We start from the raw sequence: 26,981 nt of genomic DNA on the forward strand, positions 1-26,981 counted from the left end.
TTTCATTGAGAATATGTACCACATCTTTTTTATCTAATCACCTGTTGTAGGACACTTAGGTTATTTCTATGTCCTGGATAACGTGAATAATGCTGCTATGAACATCAGTGTGCATATATCTTTTAAGATGAATGTTTTTAAGGCTCTGTGGTAAATACCCAGTAGAAGGATTGATGGATCATATGGTAGATCGATTCTTAGTGTTTTGTGGAACCTCCATAATGTTTTCCATAGTAGTTGTACCAATTTGCAACCCCACCAGCAGCGTATGAGGGTTCCTTTTTCTCCACAGCCTCTCCAATACTTGTTATTACTTGTCCTGTAGAGACTAGCCATTCTAACAGGTGTGAAATGGTATCTCATTGTGGTTTTGATTTGCATTTCCCTAATCACTAGTGATGTTGAGTATCCTTTCATGTCTGTTGGCCATTTGTATGTCTTCTTGGGAGAAGTGTCTGTTCACGTCCTCTGCCCATTTTTGGTTAGGTTGTTTGTTTGTTTGTTTTGTTGTTGTTGTATGAGTTCTTTGCATATTTTGGATATGAGGCCCTTATCTTAGGTGTTGCTTTCAAATATATTTTCCCATTTCAATGGTTCTCTCTTTGGCTTGTTGATGGTTTATTTTGCTATGCAGAGATTTTTAATTTGATATAGTGCCATTTATGGATGTATGGATGTATGTATATATGTATCCATTTATATATGTATGTATTGATGTATATATCGATGTATGTATCTATGTATTGCATTTACTCCTCTTGGCTTTGAGGTCAAATTCATAAAATCTTGTATAAGTCCAAGATTCATGAGTTTAGTTTCTATGTTTTTTTCTAAGAAATTTATTTTTTCAGGCCTTATATTCATATCCTTAATCCATTTAGAGATAGCGTTGGTGTGTGGAGACAGAAAACAGTCTAGTTTTATTCTTTTGCAGGTGGCTTTCTAGTCTCCCAGCATTGTTTATTGAAGATGCTTTCCTTTCTCCGTCATATGTTTTTGGCTCTTTTTTTGAAAACGATTTGCCCATGTAAACAAGGGTTTACTCCTGGATTCCAATTCCATCCCACTGGTCTGTTTGTCTGTTTTTCTGCCAATACCATGCTGTTTTGATTATTGTCACTTTGAAGTATAATTTGAAGTTGGGCAGAGTGATGCTTCCAGCCTCATTCTTTTTCTCAGGATGGCTTTGGCAATTTGGGGTCTTTTGTTCTTCCATACAAATCTGATGATTTTTTTGTTCTATTTCTTTGAAAAGTGCCAATGGTATTTTGACGGGAATTGCATTATATCTGTAATGCTTTAGGTATTAAGGTCATTTTAACTATTTTTATTCTTCCAATCAAAGGACATAGAATATTTTTCCATTTCTTTGTGTTTTCTTCATGTTATTTTGATAGGATCTTAATTTTCATTATATAAGCTCTTCACATTTCATTAGGTTTATTCGTAGGTATTGTCCTTTTTTAGCAATTGCAAAATGAATTGTTTTTTATTATTTTTTTAAATTTCTTTTTCTGATAATTCATTATTAGGGTATAGGAACACTATAGATTTTCGAACATTGATTTTGTATCCAGAAACTTTACTGTATTTTCTTGTTTTTTTTCTAGTAGAGTTCTTATGGAGTCTTTAGGATTTTCTATATAGAGAATCATGTTATCCACAAATAGTGACAATTTGACTTTTTCATTTTCTATTTGGAGGCATTTTATCTCTTTCTCTTGCTTAATTGCCCTCTCTGGGACCTCCAATGTTATACTGAATAACTGTGGTGATAATAGATAGCCTTGTCTTGTTCCTCATCTTAGAGGAAATATTTTTAGTTTTTCACTATTTAGCATAATGTTGGCTGAGGGTTTTTCATATATGCTCTTTATTATATTGAGATACTTTCCTTCTATAACTATTTTATTAAGTGCTTTTATTGTAAATGGATGCTGTATCTTTTTCCACATCTATTGATATGATCATATGATTTTTATTCTTTATTTTGTTTCTGTCATGCATCATATTAATTGATTTGCATATGTTAAATTATCCCAATGCCCCTGGTATGAAGCCCACTTGATCGTGGTGTTAAACCTTTTTAATATGCTGTTAAATTTGGTTTGCTAGTATTTTCTTCAGAATTTTTGCATCTGTGTTCGTTAGAATTATTGGTCTGTTGTTTTCTTTGTGTGTGTGTAATTTTAACCAGGTTTTGGTATCAGGGTAATATTGGCCTCATAAAATCAGTTAGAAAGTATTGTCTCATCTTCAATTTTTTGGAAGTGTTAGAGGAGAATAGGTATTATATTCTTTGAAAGTTTGGTAGAATTCACTGGTGAAGTCATCTGTTCCTGGACTTTTACTTTTTGGTAGGTTTTTAAATATTGTTTCAATTTCTACACTCCTGATCAGTCTATTTAGATTTTCCAGTTCTCTTGATTCAGTCTAGGAATGTTGTATATTTCTAAGAATTTGTCTATCTCTTCTAGGTTATTAAATTTGGTGTTATATACTTTTTCATAGTACTCTTGTATGACCCTTTGTATTTCTGAAGTATGTGTCGTAACTTCTGTTTCTTTCCTGATTTTGTTTATTTGTACCCTTTCCATTTCTTCTTTAATGAGTCTAGCCAGAAGTTAGTCAGTATGATTGAACTTCTCAAAAAAACAGCTCTTTGTTGTATTTTATTCTGTTTTTATTTTGTTGTTGTTGTCAATTTCATTTAATTCTCCTTTAATTTTGATTGTTTCTTTCCTTCAGCTGATTTTAGGCTTCATTTGTTCCTCTTTTTCTAGTATTCTAAGATGAAATGTTAAGTTATTTGGGCTCGTTCTCATTTTCTGAGAAAGTCCTGTAATAATATGAACTTTCCTCTAATGACCACTTTTGCCATGTCCTAAAAGTTTTGATATGTTGTACTATCATTATCATTCATTTCTATGTATCTCTTGCTCTCTGTTTTTCTTCTCTGACACAGTCATTCTTCAGTAAGTAGTATATTATTTAATCCCATGCATTTGTGGTTCTTTTCACTTTGTTTTTTACAGTTGATCTCCAGTTTAAAAGCATTATGATCAGAGTATATAGTTGGTATAATTGCAATCTTATGTTTGTTGAGGACTTGAGAATGGGTCCCCTGACCCTTTTTTAGAAGTAAATGAGTATGTATGACAGCTTTTTTAAATCTTGCAAGTAACCTATTCTGGAAAAAGAAAATAAATATCTATGTAAAAATGTTATATATATATATATATATATATATATATATATATATATATCTGTTTTAGCATTTTTAAATTATAAAACATTTAGGTATCTTTGTGATATGTGATTATTATTATCATAATTTTAATGATGGTGGCATTGAAAATAAATTACAGCTATTATTATAGTTCAAAGAGTTATTTCACATCATTAATTCATTTCATCTTAAATGATAACTTAGTGTTTTTATTTTTTACCTTCAGCTACATCCAGAGTTTTCATTAAGGATCCTATTTTGTAAATAAGTGAATTAAATTTTGAGCAGATCAGTTATACAGTTGCTAAATTGTAGAGATCTCTGACCTCAAGTCCAGCACTGGAAAAGAGAATCTGAATGCTTGGAAATTCTTTTATACTGCTGAAACTCCATTAATGAAAGCTACTGTTTTTTATTTTTAAATACTTCTGGAAAATACAATTGTCATGGATATACTCTGTTTTGAAGCATGGAGAGCTGTTTCAGATAATCACTAAGCAATGTAAAACGTTTTAATTAGAGTCTTCCATTTATAAGCACCATATAGATCATGATTTTATGTTCTTTGAATAAAGTTGTTCTATATAATGCCATTTGCATTACAGTAGGAGACTCAAAATTATATTCTTTTATTTATGTTACGGTCTTTTCACTGGGTCCTGAAAACAAAATAATTCTCCTTGTTTTGACTTTAATATTTGAGTATTCATGCCTACTTTTAGGCAAATGACAAAGTAGGTTAATATTTCCACTCAATAGATACTGGAAAATTAAACAGAAGCTATAGCATATATTTTGTCTTCTCTGTAGTTCAAGTATGTAAGGCCTGCCTTAGAGACCTGTAGGTCTTATTTATGATGCAGGATACAAAGAAATGTTGCAACCTTAATTTAGCAATAAGCAATATCCACACTATGGAATTTAAAATGGTTCCTCCAAATTTCTATCAGACTAGGGCATCCAAATGAAGAAAATAATTGGTCTAATATTTAGGCTGTTTTTAATCACACAGGTTTACAATTTGTTTTTCAGAAACCCTGAGAAAATTAGGTAGAAAATATCACTTTGGTTTATATAATAACATGGCACAGTATTTTCTAAATGAATCTGTTTTATTCTCAAATTCTGACTGTGTATGCTTCAATAAATGCATTCAGCTATGTTTCCTGCCTCACACACATTGGAAAGATTAATGTTATAATATGCAATGCACAAAATATATCCACTAGAAATATCAAGTGTTCTTGGAGGAAGCTGGTACATAAATTAGAGACTCCACTGCCAGATTTGATGGTATAAGATGTGTTTCTCAGAGTCAAAAGAAGTAAACATGACATTTATTTATACTATTGTTATTATCATTAGTTCTCGAAAACCCTATACTCTCTAAGACTAAGGAATACCATATACTAACAAAAAAGTAATTAACAATCAATAGAAAAATTATCGATTTATTTTATTTTGTGAGTTATACTGGAATCTGAAAAGTCTGCAATTCAAATTTTAATGGGAACATGAAAAGACATCTTTCTTAGCTCTCAGCATACTTAGAGGATAACAAAGGGGCTAAAGTAAATAAACATCTCTTTTGGTACACTATGACCTTCATGGTTTCAGATGAAATTTAATATTGTAGGGTAAGCTAACATTTGAGAAACACTTTTGTATGACACCTTCATGACTTATTGATATTTGTAATTAATAATGAAAATTTCACATTAGTATGCTAATATATATGGTTTTTAAAATATTTCAACAATACCCTCTCTTTTTACAATTTAAATAATATTTGTTGTTAGTCACCCATGCTAAAATAACCATTATAGCACTCTTGGACTTTCATTTCTCAAGTATAAACATTACTAACTTGACCTAGTTGTTTTGGATTTACTTAAAAAAATGTTTAATTCTGTAAAATGATTTTAAATAAAAAAGAAAAGGCATACATTTGATTTTTACTCTTTAAAAGAGGTCTAGTGAGGAAGCAACCAAAAAAAATGGATAGTATTTGTCAATTGTTTAATCTTAACAGAATTTTCAAAAGCTACCTTGCAAAAATCAATCCAAATTTACTTAGAATATCAGAAAGACTAGCTGTTTAAATTCTTTGAAGTTTCCTTAGAACCGCAGAGATTACCCACCACTTAGAGTCTGGAGATTAAAAATTCCTAAAATATTGTGATGTTTTTAGCAAATAATAATTGCATATAAATAATAATAGCTCTTATTTGTATAATATTTGACATCTTTAATAATCCTATGCACGAAGAGATAAAGTAGGTGCTAGTATCCACATTTTGAAAAACAAAGAAACAAACCGAGGCTCTGAGACATTGAAGTGATTTGCAGAAACTCAGATCTCACACCAAATCTAGATAATCACACTGACAATAGGATGGCATATACCAAAAATTCTCTACATATAAAGTATATTGCTCAATAATATTTTTTAATATAATTTTTAATCTAAAATCCAAGGTTATATCAATAAAAGCTAAAGAATGTTGGGAAGCAGAAGGTGGAAATAGAAGCATGCTAATATTTATATCTTAAATATTGGCATTGATAATTTCATTCTAATATCTATAAATAAGAAAAGTAGAACCCATCATTTTCTATTACTTTCTCTTTCATATTATAATACTCTTTGAAAGGAGTTAAAAATGCCCATATAACATCTTGTTTTGCCAATCAGAAAATGTAAATCAAGCTTATTTACAATGGGTAAATGCTACCAAAACATAGCTTTTCATCAGAAATCTGGAAGATGACCTATTTTTAGGTTGAGTTGTAAAATTTAAAGTGAAAACTTAAGAATGAACATCTGAACATATCGCATAATAGATTTTACATTAGAAAGAAATATTGAAGTGATGTACACTTCATTCTTCTATTTTATAAGAAGTCATATTAATGTGATCTTCTCACATAATAACTTCTTGGACTTAGGCCAAAAATACTCATAAACTTATTTCTTACATAATTAAATAAAATTTCCCTGAACCTCAGAACTTCAAAGACCTTTTTAATAAGGTCTCTCTTTACTTAGTAAATCACAGATTCCATGACTATTAAACCAGGAAGCTACAACTTCTTCTGCCAAAGAAGAGGCTACATGGGGCCATTAGTTCAACTCTGGTTATTGCTGATAGCCATTTGATACGGCTCTGGACAAAGTGGGATTAATGGAAGTATATATACACATGTTCATGGAAGTATAAAATACGTAAATGAGGCAAGTGTCTAATCACTCGAAGTGGTACATTTAAATACCAGTACCCTATAATCTTGCAGCTTCTGTGTGTTTAAATTACCAGCTCACAGAAAGGACTATACATAATTTCTAGAGCTCAATATAAATGAAAAGTAAGAATCTCCTTTCCTGTCTCTTACATATATATACAATCCTATATAGAATACAAAGTAGTATGGGTTCTCCTCTCACTAGGTTATAGTCTAAAAATGAAATAAGGTAGGTGTACTAATAAGGCAGTACCAGAATTAACATGCCCTAATAGTAAGCAAGGGGTTTTTGCCACATTCTAAAATTATATACTTCAATATTTACATTGCTGAACCTTATTTTTTCAAGCCCTTTATGCATCTACTACCACAAATGATATAAGTATTACCAGAAACAGTATGCAGAGAATGAAAAGTGTTTGATAGTAATTTAGCATCTCTGTTATGTTGCTTTGGCTAAATGTTATTGCTGTTGAACTTATTCCATACTTACAGTGTGTTAAATAAGTACTGCCTCATTTCTTTCCCCCAAACTTCCATTGTAATTTCAGAATGACAAAAAGATGCCTACCAGATTCAGAAAACAAAGTGAACATCTTGAGCATGCTCTTGACCATGTTCTTATCATGATATCAGAAAGAAGAAGGACGCGTACTCTACGTGGCACTAATGAGCAACCACCTCATAACATTCTTACAGCTGCCCTTGAACTGATTAATGTGGTCAAGATGATACTAAACATTCTGGAAAGGTAATTACTAATATCTGATCTGCAAAGTCGTAAGGTAGTTGCATTTTCCCTTCTTTTCCCCTCTTCAGCAAACTTGTGTATGGATTAAATTTTATTTCTACAGTATGTTTCCAAGGCATTGAAAGATTTTTACTGATGCTCTGGATATTTCCATATGGTGAACGACATAATTATATAACTCCGTTCAAATGAACCAATATTTGGCCATCTGACTTACAGGAAAAAAATCATTTTACAGAAATAGTACACATTTTATAAAAGATTAACTTTGCACTTCTGTTATGGATCAAACTATGCTGCTGCATTAGAAATAACACTTGTTTTTCTATATTCTTCTAGGAATGAACAAAAGTTACACCGGAGTTCTAAAAAATCTCTAAGGACTCTTTATAGCAATGAAATAAGTTTTTTTTTTCTTTATTCACTGATTACATTAGATATCTTTAGTAAACAAGATTCAGTCTTGTTTTTAAAACCGTTACTAATAGAAAGCTATAGAAATCAAAGGCTGTAACAATCTTCAGTTAACGTATTCTTGTTTTGATAATAACCTTTAGGTAATATATAATTGTTATTTGTATTTCCTAATTGTTTTGATCAAAGACTATAGTCAACTCTATATTCTGCACACAAATGAAGCATTATATGGATTTTGTTTGTGCAGAAAGTATTGTATCCCAATGATAGAGAAATTAGATAGTGAGAGAGGGAAACATACTTTTGTAATCAAGGAGAGAAGTATTAGAGGGAGAAGTTATCATACTTTTTTTTTTTACCTCTTTCGTTACCTGTTCTCTTACTGATATTTTATCATCTCTTTTCATTGATAATTGAAGGATACATCCATTTTTTCATGTATAAAGGATGAAAAGACTAAACCACTTTTCAAAAAATTTCAAACTGAAATATTAGAAGAAATTTAGAAAATTTACCAGTTCCATATTTTCTCTCTTCTGAGCCTCTTACAAACATCTACCTGGTAACAAGCTGAAAAAAAGGAAATAATTGGGATCCTTGGAATGAACTCAATTTAAGAATAGAAAAAAAGAGATAATAGGCAGACAGCAAAAATAGTCACATGATTGAGTAGTGACAACAAAGAGGACCCCCCAAATGAGTATAATCTGCTTCATTGACAGTTGATAACTCACCGTATTATATTTTCCCATTATATTAAAGTAGTCTCATTACAAAGTTTACATCATAGTGTCAGTATTAATAAACACTCTTTGGCACTTTCACTACATCAACAATTTGAGGGCTACTTTACTCTCACCAGTGAAATCAGATAAGAAGAAGTATTGCTCCTGAAGTCTTTAAGACTAAATACTTTAATCTGTCAGATTCCTCTTTCAGAAATTATATGATCTATACAAAGTGGTCACATTTAACACGTTTGAATATGGAAAATTTGTGAATCATCTTAGCATCTCCTTTTCTAATTTAGTTTAAAACATTACAGATACTCATAGCTCTTGCTTATGGACTATTCATTAATAAATAAGAGTTATCCATACTGAATAATCTTTTTACTAAGCTGAAAACTTAATGAGCATTCTAAATATGATCTTTGAACACATAAAATGTTATAAATGAAACACATCAAAAACACAATGGTATGTCTTTCAATGGCTATAAAAACACCTCAGTGCTTTAAAATTTCTTAGCTTTAACCATTTCTGATTTTCCAAAGACCCCGCTCCCCAAGGAAAATCTATCTGTTTTGAAAATTGTGTCACGAACTCTTCTGATTCACTTCTGATTAGCCCAATAGGATTTCCTATAGAATAATTACATTTCCCTTAACAAATACCTTCTTAGAGTATCAATTGGAGGAATTATTTCTTCCTTTATCTCTGAAATTGAATAATTGTGTTACTGGGGAAATTATTTCTATGGTTTATCCAAAAATTGGCCTCATCTCTCTTTTTAAAGCAACATATGAAAGATGCTTTTTAAATGTAAATTTCCCATTATTAATTTTAATATCATTTTTTTCTTAAATTGTGATTCAAACTATTATTTGGTTTAATCAAATTTATTATTATGGCTTAAAACTTATTTCAATTTTATTTTTCAAAAAGGATATAAATCTAGTGTCACCTTAGTAGTAAAGATAATGAGTATTTTTAAGACAGAAGTTTATTCAGGAGTTTAGTTCAAGATGTCATCATGAAAAAGGAAAAAGGTGATTATATGATCTCTTCTCAGGAAGTTTTTTCTTCCATTTTTATATTTTCCTAAAAGGTTTAACCTTTTTTAGTGAATTACCTGAACCGTTTCAACTGAACTGCAGTGTACAAAATGTTGGCTTTACTAGCACTATAAGCTTAGATATACATGATAGACCTTAATTTAAGTACTTATTTTTAATAATAGAAAGAACATTTTAAGATGTACTATAAAAGTTGTGGGTGTTAAAAAGCTCTTAAATGTGGAACTAAATGGAAATATTAGAGTCTGTTGACAAGAATTTTTCTCATTATATTTCCATTAGTCGTTAAATTTTTAAATGGTTTACTGAGTTGAGGTAGATAGAATTTATTACAAAATTCATTGAGGATGGTGATATAGTAGCTCAAAACCACTCGTCCAAGCATAACTACCAAGATTCTACTTGAAATTAAACATAAATTAAGTGTGTTTTATATTGAGAATTAAAGGAAAAGGTGTGATGACTTGGTAGGCTCTACATTGACCCAATGATTTCTTGCTTATTTGTGCTTTTTTTTTTGTCTAGAAATATATAAGAAGGGAAACACTGCTGCCTAAGGAATCTTGCTCATGTTTCATACCCTGAACATATATTTACAAGAGATTGTCCTATGAATCTGGCAGCTACTTTTGCCACCTACATTTATAAACCTAACTATAAAAGGAATTTGAATCATTATCCATATTCTTATGTGCTTTAGAAATAGACCTCCAGAAGATAGCACTTCCATATAAACACCAGGAATTGTAATCTCTTAAGAATTTGGGGGGGGTTATAAATAATTTTTTCTTGCTATTTCTTAAAAACGAAACTTCATTTTTCTTGTGAGAGTAAATATGGTTTCAACACTGTAATGCTTTCTAATTTATTTTACAAATTACGTTCTGAAAATTGTTTTCTATTTTTGAAATATAATAGTATAGATGAATTGAGTGACCATTTTTCAACAAAGCCATGTAGGTTTTATCACCTCATTCATATTACTATTTATGATTACAGGTCCCCCAAATCACAGAAACCTAAGAGCTATACTAGATAAAAATAATAAAGACCAAAATTTTAATTACTATAATGTCCTAAGTAGAATACATATTTTTCATTTGTGGCAAATAAAATGAATTCCCAGATACAGCCAATCTTTGTTTTCCAAGGGGTAGATAATTTCCTTGTGGATTATATACTTAGTTAATATTTCATACTTTTCTTTACTCCTTTTGTTCTTTTTCATGTAATCATTTGTACAGTAAGAAAGTCAAGGAAAAGGAAATTAAAAATTAAATATTTACCTACTCTACCTTCTACTTTTTATAGTAACTGGAAAACAGAGATAACTTCTGTAAATTGTATACCTACTATGCTAACAATTTATTGAGGCCATAAATATATTACATTGTTTAGCTTACATATGAACCTTTTGTTATTTTTTATATAACTTTGTAATGCCTAGACTAGACTTTAGCAACCCTTGACACTTTTTCAAAATGATAGATCTATATATTGTAGATTATAAATTTTCAATTTCCTAAGATATAAAGCTGTGATAGTCAATGAACCTGAGATTGATGAAATCTCTTGTCATCCTTCCCTGGCAGGCCTCCATTTGATTGCATGTCAGAATTTTCCAGTCTGAAAATTCACCTCATTAAACATATCACATTACTGAAACATTTGTCTGAACAGGTAAGGCATGGTTTTGTTGTGCTGTTCTCCACACATCCTCATACGCATTTATTCATCAAATCTTGTCAATTTCTCTTCGATAACACCACCTATACATTCTATCTTTTCTTTGCCATTTTCAGTGCCAACGCTAAATTCAAGTCCATATTTTGTTATATATAGATAGAATATTTGTATACCTAATGGATTTGTTTACTCAAATCTATTATCTATTCAATTAGAATTTACCGCTATTGCTACATTACTCTGAAATAACTATTAAGCTGAACAGAAACCTTCAGGTGTTCACCATCCACCAGTGAACATAGTCTAAACTTGTTAAAATACTATTTACAATCCTCCTTAGTCCATAATTATCTATTATATGATTGTTCTATTTTATGATAACTCTATATTACCATTAAGAGGCTCTACTCATTCATTCTTAAATGTTTCATGCATAATTTCATCTCTATCCTTTTTATCATGCAGTTTTCCCCCACTAGAATTTACTACCATGATTTCTTTTTTAACTAACATGCTTCTTTTAAGGACTAATTAGTACAATCATTTATTTGTTCATACTCCATCTAGTCATCAATCAAAAAAGTTGATTTCTTCTTTTACAGTTACTATTTTCAAGAATTTAGCATATACTATTTGTAAGCATGTTTTAATTCCATAATCATTCGAGGGTTGGCTATATGTAGATATGTGTACTAGGCTTCATAGAGGAGACATGAATGAAAACGACAAAATTATTTTTCCTCAAATTTAGTAGAATAATGAGATATTTTAACAAGTAACATTTAATTTGTAACATATATATCATGCCTTAACAACTAGATTTTAAATCCCTTGAATTACCATTCTGCACCTGTTAGAATGTAATAACAAATATTGGAGAGGTTGTAGAAAAAAAAAGAATGCTCATACACTGCCGATGAGACTGCAAGTCAGTACAGCCACTATGGAAAACAGTATGGAGGTTCCTTACAAAATTAAGAGTAGAATTACCATATGACCCAGCAATACCTCTTCTTGTATCCAACTCCCAAATTTTAAAACATTTATCTGTAAAGGTATATGTACCCTGATGTTCATTGCAGCATTATTCACTGTGGCCAAGATGGAAAAACTCTTCTTCAATAGATGATCTGCAATAGATGATCAGATAAAAAAGATATGGTACATACATAAAATGGAATGTTAGCCATAAAAAAGATGAAATAATGCCATTTGTGACAACATGGATAGATTTTGAGATTATAATGCTAAGTGACATAAGTCAGACATAAAATGTTGAGAACCATATGATTTCACCCATATGCAGCATATAAAACTGAAAGCAACAAATGAAGCAATGAACAAGATGAACAGAGACTCAGGAACACAGACAACAGTTCAGTGGTTACCAAAGGGAAGAGGAGGGGAGAGGTAGATAAGGGTAAAAATGGTTAAATATCTGGTGACAGAAGGAAATTTAACTTAACTTTGGGTGGTGAACACACAATGCTATATACCTATGACGTATTATTGAAATGTGCATTGAAATTTATATAACTTTATTAACCAACATCATCCCAATATATTTAATTTTAAAAAGAGAACAAAGAAACAAAACTAGAATTTATAAAGAATTATTACAAAGCAATTAGAAAAAGACAACTTAATGAGAAAGTGGTTAAAGATTTGAACAGATACTTTAGAAAAGAATATATTGAAATAGCCCAAAAATGTGTGGCAATGTCTTCAACTCATCATCAAGGAAAAGATAAATCAAAATCATATAGATGCCACTAGGCACTCACAAGAAAGGGTAAGATTACAAAGACTGGCAATATTAACTGTTAAAGAGGATGTGGAGCATTTAAAGTTCTTATAAACTATTTGAAAGAGTGTAGTTTGTTATAACCACATAGGAAAACAGTTATACAGTATCTATTAAAGGTAAACATATACATGTTATATTATATGATACAACATTTCATTCCCAGTAATATACCCAACATGAATAAATACATTTGTGCACAAAAACTTATGTTCATAGCAGGATTACTCACTATAGCCCCAAATTGGAAACAATTTAAATGTACCTCAACAGTATCATGGTTAAATAAATAAATTCATTCAGTAAGATACTAGGCAGCAATGAAAAGAAATACATTATAAATCTTTAAAGTAAATTATTGAATGAAAGAAGCTAGACACAGATGAACATATACTGTATTATTGTAGTTATATAAAGTTTAAAACAACAAGTCTACCCATAGTGTTAGAAATCAGAATAGTGGTTACCTTTGAGAAAGGGAAGGTAGTAGTGACTGGAAAGGTCACAGGAAGGCTTTCTGCAGTGCAAATTAGTTTCTATTTCTTGATCTGGGTGGTAGTTATATGAGTGTTCTCAGTCTGTAATGATTCATTTATCAGTACAATTAGGATATCTGTACTTTTCTGCATGTAGCCTGTATTAAAAAAAAAACATTTTCCTTTATGTTCCTCAAAATACTCCATGTCTCCTTTTAGATCTAACACATCTTTATATTATCCCTAAAAAGGTCAACCCTGTAAAGAGGTTTACTTCATGCTAGCTTGACAGAGTACATGAAATCCTAGTATCAGTGTTCATTTTCTGGGTTAAGATATTATCTTTCTGAGTATCTAATGAGTGAGTCCATGTTATTTGGGATGTCAGTTCCTGATTTTGCCTGGATTTCATGCTATGCCAGTTAGGAACTTTACTTAAACATTATTTTAGGACCTTGATTTTTTGGATGAAAATTTTCTCTTGCATATTCATGAAAATAGTTGACCGTGTTGTCTAAAGGTTTTTTTATAGGTTATTTTTAAAAAATATATACTGGTAAGAACTTTTCACCTAGGATATATACAGAAATAATATCTTTTTCCTAGATAAGAGTCTATTTTTATTTATATTGTTTTTTAAATTTTTATTTTATTATTAATTTCAAGTATACAGTACATTGGTTAGACATTTATACTGTGTATAAAACTGTCCCCCTAATTGTTCTTTCTCTCCTCTGGCCCTCCACCTACCATTATTTTCATGATAACTGCATTCCTTATGCCGTGCTCCCCATCCCCATGACCATCTATTAACTACTGATTTGTATTTCTTTAATCCTTCACCCCTTTCTCCCAGTCCCCCAACCTCTCTCCCCTCTAGCTGTCACCAGATTGTCCTCTATATTTTTGCATCTGTTTTTGATTAGTTTATTCTTTTTGTTCCTTCAATTCTGCATATAAGTGAAATCATATGGTATTTATCGTTCTTTGTCTGACTTATTTCACTCAGCATTATGACCTCTAGGTCTGTCCATGCTGTTGAAAATGGTAGAATTTCATTTTTTAATGGCTGAGTAATATTCCATTGTATATATGAAACATAACTTCTTTATCTTTTTTGATTAGAGCATTTATTTTTTTTTCATTTGAGTACTTGATAGATATGTAGTTATTGCCATTTTATTTTTCATATTTTTAATAAAGATTTCTTCTTAAAGAAGTCCCTCCAACATTTCTTTAATACTGTCTTGTGATGATGAACTGCTTTAGCTTTTTTTTGTATAGGAAGCTCTTGATCTGTCCTTCGATTCTAAACAATAGCTTTGCTGGGTAAAGTAATCTTGGTTGTATGATGTTTTAATATAGCCCTCATTATGGGCATGAAGGGCTATATCATTGTGTTTTTAATTTGCATTTCCCTATTGACTAATTATAATGGCCATTTTTATATCACTTTAGATAAATGTCACATCATATCTTTTCCCATTTTATAATCGCCTTGTCTTTTCATTACTGAGTTGTGAGGATTCTTTATGTATTTTGTATATAAGCCTCTTATCAGATATATGATTTGTAAAATTTTTCTGTCATTATATGGATTTTATTTTCATTCTTAATGATTTTCTGTGAAGCATGGAGAATTTTAATTTTGATGAGTCCGTCATTTTTTCTTTTGCCACTTTTGGTTTTGTGTTTGTGGCTTTTCATACCTTAGAAACTGTTTTCTAAACCAAGGTCATAAAGATTTATGCTGATATTTTAGATGAACAGTTTTATAATTATAGATCTTATATTTAAATTTATGATCAATTTTGTGTTAATTATTTGCATGGTGTGAGCAAAGGTCAACTTCATTTACTTACATGCATATATCCAGTTGTACTAGCACCATTTGTTGAAATTCAGTGCAGACTATTATATCTGCACTGAATTGTCTTGTCTTTTTCTGGAAAATCGATTAACTCTTAATGTAAGGTGTACTTCTGAATTCAAAATTCTGGTCTGCTGATCCATATATGTATCCGTATGCTAATACCATACTACGTTGACTAATACAGCTTTGTAGTAAATTTTGAAATTGGTTAAGTGTGAGTTTAATAACTTTGCTGTTCTTAAATATTATTCTCACTATTCTATATTTTTTGCATTTTATATGACTTTTTTGATTTTGTCACCAATTTATGCAAAACAGGTAGCTAGTATTTTGAAAGAGAAAGTATTAAATGTGTAGGTAAATTTGAATAGTGTCATCATCTTAACAATAATACGCCTTTCAAAACATGGACAGGAAACATGTTTTCATTTCTTTAGAACTTACCTAATTTCTTTTAAAAATTTTTGTAGTTTTGGGTATACAAATTTGGCAATTCTTTCTTAAATTTATCCCTGAGGAAGGAGGAAAATGGCATAGATGATAGAGGCTCTGTTCATCCTTCTGGTGACCAAATCAAAGTTGCGACAAAAACAAGGAGTAAACAGCAAGGAAAATCACCTGGGATCTAGATGAGCAAGACCTGCAAGTAGAGAGAGAATTAAGAAATCAACCTGCAACGGGAGGAGGTAGAATAGGGCAAGCATGCGAGGCTGCCTGGTCCCCTGTAACTAAGTAGGAGAGAGGCCGTAGCAGTGGCAGTCCACAGCCGTAGACACCTTTTAAAACATTTGTCCATGAGCAGACTTTCACGGTGACAGAACTGCTCACTCTAAGCAGCAGTGCTGGTTCAGCGGCTTTGCGGGGGTGGGAGTGGAGTGGCCACCAGGGACTTACAAGAGGAGACTGAGTTTTCGGAGTGAAGGCGCAGGTGAGACTTGCTCTGTACAGAAATGCTAGCAGTAGCCATTGTTCCTCCCTGAACTCTCCTTCCCTCCCAGCGTGCGGACTCGGGGCCGCCATAGTTGAGACATCATGAACTGGATAACAGAGGTCACTCTGCCCAGAGGATTCCCTGAAACTCTGCTTCCCCCAACTAGCAGCCCCACCCAAGCCACATTCAGTTGCGTCCTCACTTAGTGAGGTGCCCCTTGCTGAGTAGCACCTAGACTCACAATGGTGGTAGCTGGCCTCAGTTTCTGGTGTGGCCTTTTGAGGCAACTATAAGCAGAGCATCTGTGTATTGCTTACTGAATCCTAACAAGTGGCCCTGGAAGGGCACAGGCTGGTGCTAAATTTGGCCTTCAGCCAAAATCCTTCAAGACTGTGCCATTGGATGCTTACCACACAAAACTGCACCTATAAGACCAGGAGACTTAAGAGGTTTGTTTAGTGCATAGAAACACACTCAGAAAGGCAGCCAAAATGGAAAGACAAATAAGCAGAAACCATATGAGAGAACAAAACAGATTCAAATATAATGGAGACAATCTAAAAGATGCAGAGTTCAAAACACTGGTGATAAAGATGCTCAATGAACTTATGGAAAGTGTAGATGAATTCAGTGAGAGCTTTAAGAAAGAGATGAAAAACATAAAAATGGAAATAGAATTTATAAATGGGAACCATCAGAAATGAAAAACATATTATTTAAGATGAGAAATATATTAAATGGAATAAACAAAGTGAATAAAGAAGATGATCAAACGACATATACCGAGGATGGGAAAGCCAAGGACACTCAATTAGAATGGCAAGAAAAAAAAAGAAGCTAAGACTATAATAATAATTTAAGGAGCCTATGGGACACTGTTAAATGTAAAAATATCCATGTCAGAGGGGTACCATAAAAAAAAATGTTGAAGAGCTATTTGAAGAAATAATGATGGAAAACTTCCCTAACCTGGTGAAGGAAATAGATATACAACCCCAGGAAGCTCAGATAGTCCCCAAAACCAGGAACTCAAAGAGGCCCACACCAAGACACATCATAATTAAAATGCCAAAAGTTAAATGCAAGAGACAATCTTAAAAGCAGCAAGAGAAAAACAGTTAGTTACCTACAGTGAAATATCCATAAGACAAAACTGGCAGCTGATTTCTCAAAAGAAACTGCCGGCTAGAAGGGCTTGGCATAAAATATTCGATGTGTTGAAAACTCAGGCTCTACAGCCAAGAATATTTTATCCAGCAAAGCTATCGTTTACAATTGGAAGACAGATAAAGAGCTTCCCAGACAAAAAATAAGCTAAAGGAATTCATCATTTCCAAGCCACTGTTACAGGAAATTTTGGAGAGACTTCTTTAAGAAGAAAAAAGAAAGTATCAAAAATAGTAATAAAGAATGGTAGTAACTACATTCCTATCAACAAGTACCTCAAATAGCAAATAATTAAGTGCTCCAACCAAAAGATAGAGTGGCTGAATGGATAAGAAAACAAGACCCCTACATATGTTGCCTCCATGGGACTCATTTCAGATTAAAAGACACACACACATGAAAAGGAAGGGGATGGAAAATGATATTGATTTGATGGACATAGAGGGTATTGTACTGAATAAAATGGGTCAGATAAAGATAAATATTGCATGATTTCATGTACATGTGGAATCTAAAGAACAAAATCACCACCAACAACAAAAGCACTAATAAACTCATAGTAACAGAGAATATTTGGAGGGATACTAGATGGGAGGAGGGTTGGGGACAAAAAACAGGCAAAGGGATTAAGAGCTACAAATGAATAGTTGCAGAATACACATGGAGTTGTAGAGTGTAGCATGGAAAGATGGTTAATAATGTAATAAATACATAAGGGGGAAGAGGGGTACTAGATTTAGTGGGGTGATCACTTTGAGAGTTATGTGGATATCTGATCAATATGCTATACAACTGAAACTGGTATATTATTATATGCCAAGTATTATTTAAAAAAACTCATTGACTTGTACATGTAAATACAAGCAACTTATTTTCTATTATATTTCAATAAAGACAGAAAAAATTATTCCTAAATATTTTATTCTTTTTGATGTTATATTAAATTGATTTTTTTCTTGTTTTCATCTTCAGATTGTTCAATACTGGTGTATAGAAATACAAGTTTGTATATTTATATATTGTTTTTTTTAGCCTCAATTTTGTTGAAGTCATTTATTAGTTCTCATAGTTTTCAGTGGATTCCTTAGTATCTTTAACACGAAATCATGTCTTCTGCAAATATAGTTTTGCTTCTTTCTTTCCAATCTCAATATCCTGTATTTACTTTTTTCCCCCTAATTTCTCTGGCCAGAACCTCCAGCAAAATATTGAATAGAGGTACTAGGAGTGAGCAACCTTGTCTTTTTCCAGATCTTAGGCAGGAAGCCCTAATTCTTATGTTAGCTGTGTTTTTGGCAAATTCCATTGATCAGCTTAAGAACATTCCATTCTACATTTAGCTTTTTGAGTGCTGCTTATCATAAAAGGGTGTTGAATTTTGTCAACTGTTTTCTCTGTATTTATTGAATAATTTTGTGGTATTTTCCCTAATATTTTGTATTGCATTGATTCATTTTCAGATGTAAAACCAACTCTGTATTCTTGTGTTAAATCCCACTAATTCATGGTTTATAATCTGTTTAAATGTGGAGAATTTGGTTTGCTTGTATTTCATTGAAAAAAATTATGTTTGTATTCATAAGAGATACTAGTATGTAGTTTTCTTGTTCTATCTTTCTCTGACTTTGCTATCAGAATAATTCTAGCCTCATGAAATGATTGGAGATGTATTCCCCTCTCTTATGTTTTTGGGCAATTTGTAAAAGATTGGTATTAATTCTTCTTTAAACATTTGGTATAATTGACCAGTGAACCATCTGGTCTAGGATTTTTCTTTTACAAAAGATTCAAAATTACTAATTCAATATCTTTACTTGTAGGTGTGTTTATATTTTTATGTCTTCTTGAGCCTGTTTTTATAGCTTGTGTCTTTCTCAAATTTGTCCATTTTATTTTATTTATCCAATTTGTTGGCATACGGTTCTTAATATCCCTTTTAATGTTTGTGTATTTTGGTAGTGATATCTTTTTTTTTAGTTTTGATTTAGCAATTTGAGTCTTCACTATATTTTCTTGTTAATTTAGCTAAAGGTTTTTTTAAATTTTAATGATCTTTTTAAACACCCAACTTTTAGTATGTTGATTTTCTGTATTGTTTTCTTCTCTTCTCTATTTTATTCATTTCTTTTCTAATCTTTATTAATTATAGAGCATTCTTATCTGCTTTAAATAAGTAAATACATACATAAGTGTGCTACTTTAATGCACCATGTACCTATGTGCCCATTTTAGGTGTTATGAATTCAGATTCATTACAATTCTTAATTTCAAGAGTTTTGAAGCATGATAAATGAATTCAAGGGAACTTGCTGATAATATAGGCATTTGGGGGGAGAGAGGGAAAGGACTTGCAATTAAATACGAGATTTCTATGATTACATGTTGATTAGTAGTTGTGCTAATAACTCAGGGTGTTTGTATTTATGTATTAATTTAGATGTACCACCTGTTCTATGCTATGTATTGAGGGTGTCAGTCAGTCTATAGGTGTATCATTTTTTCAAGTCCATCAAAATGCTGAAAACATTTGAAATGAAAACACGAATGTTTTCAGCTGAACTAGAGTGATTTTATAAAGTTGTTCTTGCTAGTAAGTATAGGAAGAACAGAAATGTAAGCATGTACTTAAATATTAATGGAATAATGTTTGTACAGTGCTCAGAGTGTGATATAAAAAGATGTCATATCTTTGATAAATAGTCTCCTATAGATAATTGTGAAATAGGAAAAGAAGGCAAGAGATAAAAATAGATTGCACTTCCTCCTGAATCCTATGAGTAACAGAAGACAAGAAGGCATTAGACATGAAATAAATTTATTGGGGAAAATTTGTATGAGAGGAAATAGAGACTGAGGAGGCTGGAGAGCTATCAGACCATGATGCAGGTCTGACGCTTATAAAAGGGAAAGAGGATGTAGAAAGTGGAAGGAAGGTAGAAAGGTATGTTGGAAGATTTTAGACTGAATTACAGTCCTCAAAAAGTTTTGTCAGGGCCAATGAGGAATCTGCAAGCCAGATACCTGTCAAAAATGTTCTGTATCTTCTAGGAATGGAAATGCATTATTATCCCTGTCATGCTTGGAGAAGCCCATGGGAAGAATGACCTCAACTCTTAACAGGATGATGGATTTCAGAGTGTAGCAGTCAGGCTGTATGTCAGTTATACTCCCTGAAGTATGAGCTCTGAGAGTCATGTTTTTGCGGCTGCCATATAGTGGTTTCAGGCAAAGACAGTATTGTTCTGTAACTTATAACTTCACTTAGCATTTACCATTCATAGTAAAACCTTTTCATGTAAAGTCTGAATATGAACTGTCTTTCTTGATAACAGATATGGTTTCTGAGATGACCCCTTAACCCTTCTCTTGAACCCTGATTCCCTGGAAATCTTTGGCTTTAGCAATTCCACTTAACAGGTAGGGATAGTGACACTAACAGCATTATCTTATCTGTTAGTGTCACTATCCCTCACATACACACACTAGCATGATCCTATTGAATCGACCTTTGGTCAGAAAAGGGGAGGGAGAGCAGAAATGAACCCCATGTTGAAATAAAATACAATATCCCCAAGGTTCGTTAGTGTGATTGGCTACCAGAGAGGGACCCAGAATTAAAATGACCTAAGATATAGCTACTTTTCCCTGCCATAATTTTGTTCTCCACTAATATCATGGTAGATTTGTGTTTAATTTAAGTTAGGATGCTTTATTTTCATCTTCCAAGCCTAGGTTTATCTTGCCTTTGTTCTTTGAACAGTGTACCAAACTAAGTCAAGGAGAGATTCTCTGGATCACGGCCCATAGGAACATGAAGTACTTTATCTTAATTCTTGGACAAAAAAATATTGGAAAAAGAGATCAAATGACTGAAACCAGTTCTAGTTGAATCCATAGTAGACTCTCAGTTTTACTTGTCTTTGTATTTATTTTTCTTTATATAAAGTATAACCATTAAGTAAACATCAGAAATAAAAATGTACCTGATAAGTCAGAAAATGGGGAATTGTAGAAATACCTGATAAGTTCAGAAACTGACAGTTGATCCTCATTTTGAGAGGAGCATCTAAAATATTTGTCAATAACATCTGAAAGGCTTGAATTGGCCCTCATATTTTTTTGACTATTGTAAAGCTAATGGGCTATAAAGACTTTGCTTCCATCAGTAGTAACAGCAGTAGCATACCCTAGACCTGTTGGCAATTAAGCCTTACTAATCTAATTTTTTGTTGGTCTATAGTGTTATATGTCAAAGTTGAAATGGATAAGAGATTCAGTAATAATGGGAAATATGATTTAGCTTGGTTAAGCTTTATGTGCGTATAGGATTTAATATTTAAGTGGGAAGAGGGAAGAAAAAAGTCAGAATTGAGAGATTATCTCATTTTTAATTTTACTTGAATAATTAATTTTGAATCACTTCTTAACTATTATGCCTCTCAGTTTACTTATTTGGAAACTAAGTTATCATTATCAACATTGAAGACTTGAGAGAAGATTGTGAAGTAGAAGTACATGCTGTTGGCTAGAAGTGACTGAGATTAGTTATTTCTCAAATGAATGAATTGCATTTCAGTAAGGCAAAGTTATGTAAGGTTTGAAAGCTTTTAAGTTGCAGAGCGAACAGTAGAAACCAGGTTTTTAAACTAAAATTCACAATCTGGTGCTCTTTCCTACCACCAGGTAGGTGGTTTGTCAGTTTCTTCTTTTTGAAATTCTCCACATGACTGTAAACTTTTTACACAACTGCTGCCCTCAAGCACTGTTATGGCTACACAGAGCTTTCCAAGAAAGCATATTATTAAGTATGCTTTATGTAAATTCTCTATATAGAAAACTCTAATGAATCCACTAAAAAAACTATTGGAAACAATACAAATATCAATGTACAAAAATCTATAGCATTCCTATACACTAATGTTGAAATTTCAAAAAAAGAAATGAAAAAAAAAATCCCTTTGCGATTGCTACAAAAAGAATAAAATACCTAGGAATAAACTTAAAGAACATGTGAAAGACCTATAATACTGAAAACTACAAGAAATTGTTAAAAGAAACTGAAGAATACGCAAAGAAACAGAAAGATATTGTGTTCATGGATTGGAAGAATCAACATAGTTAAAATGGCCATATTGCTCAAAGCAATATGCAGATTAATGCAAGCTCCATTAAAATCCCAATGGTGTTTTTTTTAAGAACTAGAACAAAAAAAAATCATCAGATTTGTATGGAATCAAAAAAGACCCCTAATAACCAAAGCAAACCTTAGAAAAAAAGATCTACCATCAAAATGTATTGTAAATGTTCATCTGTTACTGGTGATATGTAATGAGATTTTACAAATTTCATCTAGAAAATGTGTTTTCACACAGATAGGTATTACTAAATATTGATATTAACTGAAAGACATATGATTTTAATTGAGTATACCAAATGCTAGAAAAGTATTTATAGAATTTCATTAGATTTGTCTCTTTATGTTTGTTTTAGCATAAAATTACATTGCATACTAATTGTTTCCAATTAAAGGTTAGATGGAAGCTCATTAATTGCATGGTTAAATAATTTTGAAATGCTGAAATTTCCATTGCATATACATCAAAATTCAAAACTGTTGCTGGGTCTGTAGTTCAAATCTAGAAAATATATCTGCTACAAATTTGCATGAGAATGGACATTTTGTCTTTTTAAAAATATGGATAATGCAGGAAGTGTATGAAGCAGCTTCACATTTCTTGTGATTTAAACTATATTGGTTGTCATTACAATGACTTTAACATACTGTATATTTCACATAAGTTCTTTTTCATCTTGTTATTTAGGTTGACTTTATTAAGAAATATAATGAAGTCTACAGCAAAAATTATATTTCAAAGTCATTTAGTGTTTGATAATATTGGTTGAGTGCAGTTCTTCTCATTCAAGAAAAAAACTTCAATCTCGGCCCAGATTTTTAAAAATCACAGTAAAACTTCACCACCACTAACTCATCAAACTTCTGTATAGTAGGGCAAGTCTAGATACTCAACTTGTTTTTTAACAAAAATTTCACAAAATTGATGATGGTTAAATCTCTAAGAGTGAATGAAATTTACGGTTTACACTATTGGTTCAATAATGCATGATATTTTCAAATATTGTTTGTAAAGTGCCTTCTAATGAATAATGCAATAAATGACCATAGACTTTGAATACTTTACATTTTTACAAGCATTGTAAATTTATCTAACCATCCTTTTTCCTTCCCCATCACCATCAATCCTAAAACATCTTATATTCCACTTCAAGTTGTATTGCATTAATGTTTTCTTGTTTGGAAATATTCTTGCCTGTAGTTGTTCCATGCAGACTATTTATAGAGACTAATTATTCATTCACTTCAAACTCTGCTTTGACTTCTTAAATAAACAGCAACAACTGAGCAGTATAATAACATTTGTCATCTCATTAAGAGCCACGGAAAGATACTTTAAATCATTTCCCTTCTTATTTAAGTGACTATTGATGTGCTCAATCACTTTATTTTTTATGTGTTTGAAGAAATTCTGTTATAAAATATTCTGCTTTAAGTTTTCTGATTTTTTTTACCATTACTTTCCTGTGAGTTGGAAATATTGTAATAAGTGCTAAGTCTGGTAATGTCAAAAAATATTGTATTCTTGTAGCAAAACTGTAGTGTCATTGCAAATATACACAATGCTTTATCATGTAATTTAATAACAGAATAAGCTGTAACTTCACTGTGTCTTAAAAGCATAAGTTTCAAGGGTAATTTTTTCTTCATTTCTTCTTTTTAACATGATGGGTATACACTAGTAATAAAAATAAAATGAAATGAAATGCCATGATAAAATAATATACATTACACTTGAAACACTGTCAATTTATAACTGCATCACTGTGATTTGTAGTGTGCCAAGCAAAGAGAATGCTATGTAAGGTCTCTATTAACAAATATGCAGCTGTGCAGTTATAGTGTGGAAACATCTATAAGAAATCTGTGAACAAATGGACATTGCTCTGTTCCAATAAAACATTATTTATAGGCACTGAAATTTGAATTTCATATAATTTTCATTTGCCAATTAATATTAATTTTATTGTTTTCAAACATTTATGAATGTAAAAAATTTATTAGCTCATGGAATGTACAAAAATAGGCATTGGGCCGGATTTGGCTCACAAGATTTGTTTTGCTAATGCCTAGCTTAAAGCAACAAATATTTTTTTCTTGCTCTTGATATACGTGTAAAATACTAGTTGGTAGAGGAGTTCTGTTCATTATAGTTACATAGAAATCCATCTTAACGAAACTCCTCATCGCATGCAGTCATGAAGGCAAGAAAAAGGAATATATTGAGTTGTACACTAAAGCTTCCAACCTGAGGGGATTTTCACTACCTCTGTTCAACTTTTATTGACCAAAACATGTTACATAGCCTCCTTAAGTTTAAATGGAGCAAGCAAATGTGGAAGTAGAGCCCTCTCATTTGCCTGGGTGAAGAAATTATCACAATAGGTCATGCCTTTATTTGTTTGTTTGCCTTTTAAGTCTTAGGACACTGAAATACTATTTCATCTAATCTGCCATCCTTGATTTCTATCTTACTCTGCTCCAATTTAACCATCACACTCTGTCACATTAATCTTCTTAAAACACAACTTTAATTATATCATTGGCTTCCAAATGTCTTCAAATGAAAAGTTCTGATTATAGCATTTAGGCTCTTCCATAAATTGGGTCTAAGGGACGTTTCAAGCTGTAGTACTCATTTCCCCCCTAAGCAAATATTGTTTAGGTAAAATTCCATTTTGTCTAGAATGCTGGCCATTACTAAAAATCGTCTTTGTGGTTTATTGTACTATATGCTTTACCTGGAATTTCTGATGGAAGTGGGCACCCTGACCAAAACTGGGAATCCCATAGTCTGTAAATCAATTGAAAATTAAGAAACCTGAAAAAAGAGTAAAATGAAGTCTCATTCATACTCTCACCTAAAGTGATAAATGGAAAACTCAGTAAGAAATGAGCAACTAAGATATAACTAAGCAACTGTTGCCAAATAAGCATTTCCCACCATTGCTTCACCTCCTTCCTCCAGTAATTATCAGGAATAGTACTTAAGATATTGCTTACAGTATATGCACCATTCTCGGTAGCCACAACCTCACATATCCAAAACCTGTACTTAAAAAAGGAAACAGACTCATCAACACTTGCTATATGCTAGCCACTAAGGATGCTAAGATAAAATAATTTTTATCCTAAAATAGGGCTAGGGAACATTCTAGCATGGGAATATCAATTTTTTTGGAGAGGAGGTATAGAAATAGGGACTTGGGAGTATTAAGTACATACTTTGTATATTTAGTACTATGAAGTCATAACTGAAAATGTCCATAATAAAGTCGTCTAGTTTATCTGCCTCAATTTACATCTTGGAAAACAGAGACCCAGAGAAGGAGAGTTACTTTCCCAAGATTACTACTCCAATATAATCATCGAAGAAGTATGTGGCACCTAATCTCAGACCAGTGCTCATAAATAGTTATGTGATTCACAGATAATAATGACAACTTTCAGCTCCATTTCACAGATGGTATACTCATTGGCATATTAGCATTTTTGATAAGATTACACACACACTGCTCACGAGGACATTTCTGTAATTGCATGCTAGGTTCTTACTTCACCTAATCCCACTCCAAAGATATTGACAATGTAGAGATACAAATAAATTATGAGAGTAACTAAAGGTCTCCTTTAAATTCCTTCCACACACTGGCTACGCAACCAGTGGTGGTCATGGTATATAGCTTTCTAATCAACTGGCTCACACATAAACATTTTATATTGCACTTACTACATGCCAAGCACTGTGTGTGTTAATTTATTTAATCTCTTTGACAGCTTTATGAAATAAGCATATTATCCATATTTTACAAATTAGGAAACCAAGGTATAAGGAATTAAGTAATTTACCTGAGGTCACACAGTTGAGTAGTGGGACAAAGATTCTGAACCAGGTGGTTGTGCTTTGGGGCAAAGTTTTTCAAACTCAGTACTTTTGACATCTTTGGCCAGATATTTCTTTTATGTTGTAGGGACAGTCTTGTGTATTGCAGAATGCTTAAAATGTTTCCAAACATTGCCAGATTTCCACTGTGGAACAAAATTGCCTCTGATTAAGAACCATTGCAGTAGTCTAAATTTTCAATCATCATTGCCTTTAGATAGTATGTCAACATCTTTTACCTTGTTATCTGTTTACTCAATAAAAGAATACTGCTAAATCAGTGAATATATATTTATATAAATATAAATATTTAATAGGTATTATTTGGACCTAGAGTTAACTTGTTTTCCATTATCTTTTGAGTCCCTTTCAGAAATTTAATAACTAGCTTTGTATAGTCTTCATTTAATCTGTTAAAATTGGTTTATTTGAGAATGAAAAAGTAGCTCTGAATGTCTAGAAATCAATTTAATCTCTCCATCCTTTCCAATTCATAAGGTTACTTAGCTTTTAACTCCAACTTTATTTATCATATATAGAAGAATATTCTGATTTGGCTATCATTCTCCATTTCAGATATAATAGTGGA

General features: G+C 31.8%; 1 protein-coding gene across 1 annotated transcript in view; it reads left to right on the forward strand.

Annotated features, from left to right (window-relative positions):
* The window catches only part of LOC107519749 (connector enhancer of kinase suppressor of ras 2-like), a 187,073-nt gene that overhangs the window by 100,045 nt on the left and 60,047 nt on the right, over positions 1-26,981 (forward strand). Inside the window, exons 5-6 of the mRNA XM_016162728.2 lie at positions 7,024-7,223; positions 11,031-11,118. Coding sequence (XP_016018214.2) covers positions 7,024-7,223; positions 11,031-11,118 — 288 coding nt within the window. The remainder of the gene's footprint in view (positions 1-7,023; positions 7,224-11,030; positions 11,119-26,981) is intronic.

This window comes from Rousettus aegyptiacus, unplaced genomic scaffold (genome assembly GCF_014176215.1).
Source record: "Rousettus aegyptiacus isolate mRouAeg1 unplaced genomic scaffold, mRouAeg1.p scaffold_m13_p_9, whole genome shotgun sequence".
NCBI classification, from domain to species: Eukaryota; Metazoa; Chordata; class Mammalia; order Chiroptera; family Pteropodidae; genus Rousettus; species Rousettus aegyptiacus.